General features: G+C 32.8%; 1 protein-coding gene across 1 annotated transcript; it reads left to right on the top strand.

Moving 5' to 3' along the window:
- The first annotated feature begins 9,083 nt into the window (after positions 1-9,083).
- LOC138122674 (golgin subfamily A member 6-like protein 22) lies at positions 9,084-9,830 on the top strand. The gene has a single exon (XM_069036929.1). The coding sequence runs from the start codon at positions 9,084-9,086 to the stop codon at positions 9,828-9,830; it is 747 nt and encodes a 248-aa protein (XP_068893030.1).

Below are 9,830 nucleotides of genomic sequence, written 5' to 3'. Positions count from 1 at the left end.
GCTGGCAGGGACGTATCATACAATCGTCAGCTTAGGGGCAAAACTCTTTAAATAAACTACTATTTTATTATGCGTAACAAATGCTCTAGCTGACAGCAACTTGATTTTATTCGCTTTTTCATTAATATGTCTCAATTATTGTTTATTAAACATTTTTATTTCTTCAAAACTTTTCAAAAAACAAATAATATTTTTATACAGCAATGTTTAGAAAAATAGCGACTTTAAAAATAAGTAATGAAAAACATATGTCACAATTTATAATAAGAAAGTTAAATATCACCCCACTTAAGCTGCTTCTTTAAAAAATAAATATTATATGGTAGTTCATAGTCCCTTAAATGCCTTTTCATTTGATATATCGCTTATTGAAATCCGACAAGAAATAAAGTTACTAGAGCATTTAAAAAAAAATTGGATCACCTGTATGTACCTGAATCATAATCTCTGTGTTTGACACTAAAATGCGTGCAAAATCGGCCCTTTAAAGAACTAAAGCTTTAAAGTCGCTTAGGTAACAACAAATTCACCTACATTTTGAACAATGATAAATACACATTTATACACAATTTATATAGCAATAAAACAAGAACAATTGACCATTTTTATATCAACGATTAATGACACAGATTACTTCAAAGAAGGTATTTTAATTCACTTTTTTTGTTATAATTTTCAGATTGTAGTGCAGTGGTAAATTTTGCGACAATGGGATTTGTTAGGAGTAGGATTTGGGACGGCTCATTTCACATTTATAATGAAACTGTAAATAAGATGCTCTAAGAAAGTAAATGAATGAAAAATGATAGGTACATACTATTAAATAAATCGGTTTGTCTTGCAATACAAAAACGCAGTTATTTAACAAATGTATCCAATTTTTGTAATTTCTATCCAAGAATTAAATACTTCATTAGATGAAGATTCACCTTGTTTAAAATTTAATATAAAAATTAACAGATTCTACTAGAAAAATCACAAAATTAAAAAGAGTCTAATTTTTACACTGATGTATGGAGTTCTACTCTCAATATTTATTTATGAAATTAAACTGAAAAAATATTAATCACTAACCAGATTCTGAATAAAACATACTTTTGCCTTGTAAAATCAATAATTGAATTTATTTATGATGTGCGTAATTGCATTGTAGTACAGTAAGGCCGACCTGAGATATGACATTTGGTGGGGGTGCGCGTAGACGGAAAACAGTCGGACGAGTCCATCTTTCGTAAAATAGGGGTGTTCAACAGATTAAAAATCAGCTGATTGTTACTGTGACCGTTATTCTCTGCTGTGATCGGTTTTGCCACGCCACTGGAATATTTTGTCCGCGCAGATTTCCCCCACCAAATGTCATATCTCAAGCCGGCTGCCGGCCTTACTCTAAATGATGTGACAATGAAATTTGTCGGCAACAAGAAATCAGGCTGGATTGGTCACATTAATAATGAAGCTGTAAATAAGGGATTTGAAGAAGTTAAATGGTCTTATTCACTCCATTGTTGATAAGTTAAGTATATATATCATTTTGTCATAAATCATTTGATTGTTTTTTCTTGTAATAGAAAAACGCAATTATTTAAAGAACTAATTCTATTGTTTTAATTTTGATCGCTGAATTAAATAGGTATATACATACAGGATGATTTACGAGGAATAATGAGCCCGACGGAATAGAAAATGCAACCCACAATACATTGCAACAAAAAGCCGGACATCGAAGCGGTAAATGTCCGGGTTTTTCTCCTGATGAATTGCGGGTTGCATTTTCTATTCCGTCGGGCTCATTATTCCTCGTAAATCACCCTGTATTTAGTTATGTTATTATTATTATGTATTCAACAAAGGTAGCCTCCAATTATAGAATACATTCTGCCGATTAGCTTTGTGCGACGTTGCATTGAAACAGATCTGCTTTGTTGTGAACCGTGTTGGCAATCTCACAAATTTTATATATTGGTGAATATTTTAATAAATTCGTTCTTGGTGTTTTCAGATAAAATAGTTTACAGGAGCGAGCACGGTGACAAGTGTTAAATCCAGTCCAGCTTAGAATTTTAGGGCAGTTAATATTAAAACTTATTAATTTAAATATATTGGGTGATTCAAAATGATTGTGGCCAAGTATGGCAACTATGTACGAAAATTTATGTGGCAACCGTGTGAATGGGGTAGAGTTAATATTTGTATGACATTTCATAAGCGTGCATTTGATTTTTTTAATTCCATTGCACATTGATTTGACAACTTTCAAAATTTCACGCCTATGAACTGTCAAAGAAATGTCAACTCTACCCTACCCACACAGTTGCCACATAAATTTTCGTACATAGTTGCCATACTTGGCCACAATCATTTTGAATCACCCAATACATAAAATTAGCTGAGAGCATTTTACATCTGTCAGCCATGCCTACAACTGCAAACTCTGCTAGAAGCTTCGATTGGGGAAATCCTATCCAAACATACTTTAAAAACCTGCGTTGCACCCTTTCTGTAGTAGCAATATGCACTGCCTGATAAGGAAACCAGATGATCATGGCATAATCAAGCTTTGATCTTATAAACGTCAAAAATAAAGTAATAAACTCTTTTGAATTTCTGATGATGAAACCCAGAGCTCACGACACTTGACCGATGCGGAAAAAGCGGAAAAAGCGAGGGAAACTTGTAATAATTGTAATAGAAAGTTATAGGTAATAGACATCTTTTCTTATCTCCCATACATACAGTGAGTTTTTTTTAAGAGTGGCCATAGGGATTTACGTGCTAATTTTTCAACCCCCTGTTAACTTTTGTTCCCATGAAAATATTCAAACCATTTTTGGAACAAAGTTGGAAGATTTTTTAAACTATCGGATAAATTACAATTCAATATCCCAAACTGTCGAAAAAGCTGTGAAAAAAATATTTTTTCCAACGTCAAGTCTGAAAATGACATTTTCATCACTCAATTTAGAGATGAAAGTAGGCGTTTGCATCACATGTGAGGAAAGTAAATCACTTCCCTCACTAGTGGGGAAAGTAAAAAAAAAATTTGATCCCCATTTAGGTATGTACATACTTTCTTTAAAATAACGTTCAAATATACCGAGTGACTATAAATGATTGAAGGAAAATAGTGGATTGGCAACACTGATGCAGTTGGTAGTGCAAGTCTTCTCGTGCATCATCTGTCAATCATTCCTATTTAGGTTAGGTTAAGTCACGAAGTACATTGTCGATTTAGATTTTTTTGACGTTTGTTTCAATTTTAAAAATTGCGTGTGTCATGCCAACGATGTTGCCAACTAAAGATTTCAAATGTGTTACCAACATAACAAAATAATTTTCAATCATTTATAGTCACTCGGTACATACATATACATTTGTGAGAATTCTTTATTAACAAATAGCACTTACAAAGATACTTAACTTTTTTATCAGTATTATAGAAACTAAATGTACAATTTTTTACACGAATTAAAACTCCAAATGTTCCTGATTTTTTTTCCTAAATAACGTGTCGGTACAGAGCTTGACGTTGACGCCAAACTAGCGCTTCTTACTACTTGTCTCCACCTGAGTAACGCATTGTATTCCATTCCGTAGCGTGCTCGAGATTTTATAGGTAATAATTCCAAAGATACCTAGTTCGCTGCTTCTTTAATTTCTGTATTTGGTAAATTTACAACACTATCTTCTACTTCCATCACTATTTGTTTAGTAAATTCTGATTAATTTTCAAGTTTTGGTAAAAACACGACTTGACATTCATTAATTAAATTTTATTGTTTACTGTGAGCATGGAAACGTGATTTTCAAATTTTACTTCTATGTTGATTTGTATAAAATAATAAATTGATAATACCTATGCAAGATAAACCGAAAGCTCTTGACGTTGGAAAAAATAGTATGTTATACATATACGTCAGGAAAGGTCCATTGCTAAACTTGAATGATTAGATCAACTCGCTATCGCTCGTGATCCAATTATCATTCTCGTTTAGCAATGCATCCCTTTCCTCACTTATACCGAGTGACTATAAATGATGAAAATTATTTTGTTATGTTGGTAACACATTTGAAATCTTTAGTTGGCAACATCGTTGGCATGACACACGCAATTTTTAAAATTGAAACAAACGTCAAAAAAATCTAAATCGACAATGTACTTCGTGACTTAACCTAACCTAAATAGCAATGATTGACAGATGATGCACGAGAAAACTTGCACTACCAACTGCATCAGTGTTGCCAATCCACTATTTTCCTTCAATCATTTATAGTCACTCGGTATAACAATATACCGAGTGACTATAAATGATTGAAAATTATTTTGTTATGTTGGTAACACATTTGAAATCTTTATTTGGCAACATCGTTGGCATGACACACGCAATTTTTAAAATTGAAACAAACGTCAAAAAAATCTAAATCGACAATGTACTTCGTGACTTAACCTAACCTAAATAGAAATGATTGACAGATGATCCACGAGAAGACTTGCACTACCAACTGCATCAGTGTTCCCAATCCACTATTTTCCTTCAATCATTTATAGTCACTCGGTACTATTTTAGCGCACCGAAAGCGTCCAAAATTGGAGATCGTCAGGTGCTGGTTGAGCCGACAATGGCGCTACTCTGGCGGCCGCTCGACGTACTATGATTTTGGCGCCCTAAAAAATATTTTTTTCACAACTTTTTCGACGGTTTGGGATATTAAATTGTAATCTATCCGATAGTTTAAAAAATCTTCCAACTTTGTTCCAAAAATGGTTTGAATATTTTTATCGGAACAAAAGTTAACAGGGGGTTGAAAAATTAGCATGTAAAACCCTATGGCCAGTCTTAAAAAAAACTCACTGTATAGTACGCCAGTGAACAAAGTTTTATTTAATCTAGACCAAAACAGAAGACGTTTCTATGGCACCAGAAATTCGTTCACATTTCGATGGCGCCGATAGTAAAGTGGGTACAGGTTGCAAAGACACACTTGTCATTTGCAACAGCACTTTTATGGCATTAGTCATTTGAAATTATTTTAAAACTGTACTTATATGGAAAATATACAATCCAAACTATGATTTTCTGGTCCCTTTGTGCCTTTATTTGGTTCAGAAATATTGAAAAAATGCTGTTGCAAATGACAAGTGTGTCTTTGCAACCTGTACCCACTTTACATAGTACGTTTAACTTCTGTTGTTTTTTGTTAGTCGTGCGAGAACTTCGTGGGCAAGAGTTAATTTCTTTTACGAATTTTAATATTTAAAAATACTTTTCCGACGACCACTATGCAATATGGCACATTTCACACAGTTTTCCCTTAGTGAAAATTTAAAATTGCAAACGATTTCAACACGAACATGAACGAACAGCCTAACCGTGTACAATGAAAAATTTGAGAAATCTGATTGGCCGACAGCTGTGTGTTTTTATATTGTACACGGGCCGATGATTAACGATGTCTATCTCCGCGCAACGGCATAATTATTTTGTCCGCAGCTCTGTCGAATGATATTTGAAGTTTGAAGGGATGCCGAATATTAGCGTTTTTTTTGTGGTCGTCGGAAAAATATCGTGTATACCACTGTTGATATACAATATACTATTACATCACCAAACAGCTCACAATTACTTTGTCCATGCGAAAACACCGTATATATTACTTGTTTTGGATTTGTTTTAAACTCTGCATTCCTTACAAGAAAAGTGTAAGTGTTAAATGAAAAATCTGGTTTATATGAAAGTGAATCTTAGTGAAAAATGTTTGCTCTCAATTTGGGAGGACAAAATTAAAAAGCTTTCTTTTCTTTTTTACACTTACATCTGTATAGACCTCCAGGAATCTCAGTTGGTAAGAGATTAAATAATTTGCAAAGAAACCGACCACAATGGAACCACAATGAGCAGGGTTAGTCGTTGGTTTTTTGAGGTGTTTAACAGAACAGGACTTGAACAGTGTTTTCTTTCTAATGTTTAATTGTAATTTTGCCTAAAATTTTGTTCAATGTAATTCACTGTTCATTGCAATTTTGCCTAAAATTTTGTTCATTCATAATTGTTTTGTTACGCCTGTAATCATTAATAAAGTATAGGTTTTGCAGTAGAACCACAAATTTTGCAAGCTGCTTCTGAATTTCAAAACAGGACGGAAGGTCCAAGTGCAAGAACTAAAAGTGTAGTTTTGGAAAATTGAAAATGTTTTATTTAATTGATGAAGGTTTAAAATATTCCAATCATAGAATAATGCAACATCTCTTGGACTTGTTTTGATGTTCCATCAAAAGTAACCAAACATCTACATATTTATAATAGCAATTTATGCAACAAGTGCATAATGTAGTACTTTTGTTACGAATCAGATGTTTGACAGGCGAGTGACGCAATCCCATGAGCGAAACAAAGACACTTTATACATGAGTTCCATAGAATGTTTTTCCATGACTGTCTGCAATTCTAAAACCAAATTTAAAATTTGGCGTTTCTAAAGCTAAGGCTTGAGACAATTTCAATTGGTTTCAATGTACTCTTATTGTTCGGCTATTTCGGTGGAGGTATTTGCATAAGGCTGCAATGAAATGACACGTGTGGCACTTTTTACTTTTTTCACTTTCAATTTAAAATTTTTCCATAAACAGACGTTTATGGTGATAATGGTAAATGGTGTTAAAAGTAGTGAAATATAGTACAGTTCTTTTAATAGTCATAAGAAATAGTATATTCATCAGTTCATCACATTACAAAAAAATATATCTTTTAAACATTTTTTTCACATTTAATAATCATGTTTGCTGGGTTATTTCGTTAAATATCTTTTTTATACAACTGACATTAAAAGTGACGTTTTTAGTGGAAGCTAATTTGATTAAAAATTGCTCTTTATAACTTACCGTGTTAAAAGTATTTTTAACACTACTAAAAAAAAAACTTTTAACACTAGTTATTTTTTATTTATTTATAAATGTTAAAGTGGCTCTATTTGCCGCTTTTTCAATATCTGCGGGAAATCTGTCGTCGATATCGGCATCGTTAACTTCGTTTTCTTTGCATTCCATGTTTACGAATGCAATAATGTGGAATTGAAAGTGTTTTACAAAACGTAATGAAAACTTTTTTGACGTTTCTAATAAACAAATGTCAATACAAGACTAGCTACCTGATTTTTTCCGCAGAAATTAAAATAAACATCAAAAATACGACTGCGTTTTTTAATGCAATGCAAACCAGTTGTATAAAAAATAGATGTATGATGGACGTGTTAAAAGTGATTTTATTTTGTTCGTGGGGTTGGTCAACTCGCTGCGCTCGTTTCCCAATCTACCCCACTTACAAAATAAAATCTCACTTTTAATACTTACATCATAAATAACTATTTTATTTAGATGTGACAATAAAGTGTACTTACTGATCAGTGTCATTTCATGAAAAAACTAGCGTTAAATGTTTTGAAGCACAACTGATGAAACTGATTTAGTAAAAATAATAAAAACAAGGAAATATCTATATTAATAACATAATTACATAAGCATTTTTGTTTTATAAAAATAATTATTTTTTCGTAAGGTCACATTTTTATTCTATTATTGAGGAAATTATTAAAATTAACAAATTATGTCCATCTGTTTATTTATCTAGATGGGCAATTTCCCTCATATAGAGATGAAATAACAGTCAGTGCAAGAAGTGTAACAACATTCACTTCGTAATATGAAATGTTTACGTTTTTATTTACTCTCTTTTTAACAACTGCTTGCAAACATTTGCAGTAGGTATTTACATATGGACAATTACAACAAAATTGAAATCCACTAAAAACACGATTATTTAATAAAGCTTAATGTAATTATGACAAACCGCTTCACCTTCGGCATTATGATAACAACTTTTCCTTGACTTTCTTAACTGAAACATTTTAATTGTACTATGCCGGCCAAAAAATTTTGGCCGTCATGGTCTGTCAATTCAAAAAAATATATTGTAACCCGTACTTTATTGTCATCATGATTACCGTCTTGATTATGAACGTTATTTTTTGGGTGGTAAATTTCAAAACTCAAAATTATTTTGTCATTTCTTCTACACAGAACGTTTACCTCAGATTATCTATGTACGATTGCTCTAATTTTGTTCATTCATGTCGGATTTTTGGAATATCTGAGTTTCAAACAGTTTAAATTGATTGTCAAAATGACAAGAATCGAAAGTGGGGTTACGATTCCTAAAGGTTTATTTACACTTTACTTGAATGTCAAGAAAGTGACAGCCAAAATTTTTTGGCCGCCATTGTAGGTGTGCTTTATTGTTTTCCAAAAAATACATTTGTAGAGGTGCACCGATGTGCAGTTTATTGTTTTTGACAATTTATTTTTCTTGTTTGTTGTATTAAACATTTGAATAAAATATTTTCTTTGGGGCGCAACAACCTTTACATAATAATAAATTTATTAATTGGGGACAAATCCGGTGACCCCGAGTGCGGGACAAAAGTCCACAACATGGTATTTACGATAATGAACATAAATTTATTGTTATCATTACAGAATAGTAGTTCTGTGAATTCCAGACGGTTTAATCACAATAACACAAGACTACAGAGATTGAAATTGTCACTCGAAAATTTTGATGATCTATTACACCAATTTCGTATGAGTCATCTTCAGCAAGCTAAATGCTCTTTGTATGTACCGAAATAATTCTTTATATTCAAGTTTTGTTTGGATTGTTTTAATTTTCAAAGGAGTCAATGAATGAAGCAATTATTTATTTAATTTCTTGGTAGCAAACTTAGTATTAGAACTACAACCAATATACAGTTGTTTCTACTTCTAAAAGTGTTTATATATTTTTGAGTCAAAAAGTGAGGTGGTAGGTCAATTAAATATTCTTTGTAAAAGTGGGCAGAAGACTTTAACTACTCGCGTGTGATGGCTATTACTCAACCATGATTTCAACCTTCGGTTACGACTCGTGCCGGAAATTTCATCCACGTTCCTCGAATAATGTACTTACTATTAGGAGTCCGATTCGAGCAGTCGAAGCGAGCGGACCTGTTTTACGGCGTGCGATAAGATAAGCGGCAAGTAAAAACGAGGTAGAATGAAAAAAAGTGATAGTGAAAGCGAGAGAGACGAAGATCACAAAAGGAAAAGAGAAGAAGGACGAGAATCAGAAGAGAGGATTAACCCATTTCGGAAAAGTAAAAAAGTGGAAAGATCACCTGTTAAAAAGGCAATGGATGAGGAAATGAAAAAGATGTTGGAAAAAATTATGGAGGATGTAGGGGAGATAAAGAAAGAGAATCGGAAGATGAGCCGGGAATTGGAACAACTGAAAAGTATGATGCGTGAAAAGGAAGAAAAATGGGAAAGAGAAAAGATGGAATTAAAAGAAAAAATGACAAAATTGGAGGAGAAAATGGAAGAGCAGGAAAAAAGAGTGAGAAAAAAGAATATTGTCGTAACGGGACTGGATGAAGAGGAATGTGAGAACGAGAAGAAACTGGAAAAATGGATGAAGGCAGAATTAGAGGTTGAAGTAAGGGTGAAAGAGATGTATAAAATAAATGGAGGAAAAATGATTGTGGCAGAACTTGAGAGCTGGGGGGAAAAACGGAAAGTTATGGAAAATAAAAGGAAACTAAGAGAAAAAAAAGGAAAGAGAGTGTACATAGAAGATGATATGACAAAAAAGGAGAGAGACACACAGAAGAAATTAAGAACGCTAGCCAAAGAAGAGCGAGAAAAAGGACTGCGGGTGAAAGTGGGTTATAAAAAGATATGGATAGAGGGAAAAGGTTTTAGGTGGGATGAAGAAAACGGGAAGTTACATACAGCAAATTTTTGA

Source organism: Tenebrio molitor, chromosome 2 (assembly GCF_963966145.1).
Source record: "Tenebrio molitor chromosome 2, icTenMoli1.1, whole genome shotgun sequence".
NCBI lineage: Eukaryota > Metazoa > Arthropoda > Insecta > Coleoptera > Tenebrionidae > Tenebrio > Tenebrio molitor.
The sequence above is the reverse complement of the archived record's forward strand: the minus strand, read 5'-3'. Positions and strand labels throughout refer to the sequence as shown.

Excerpts from the sequence above, each read along its gene's own strand:
- LOC138122674 (XM_069036929.1), top strand. The coding sequence starts at position 9,084 with ATGAAAAAAAGTGATAGTGAAAGCGAGAGAGACGAAGATCACAAAAGG.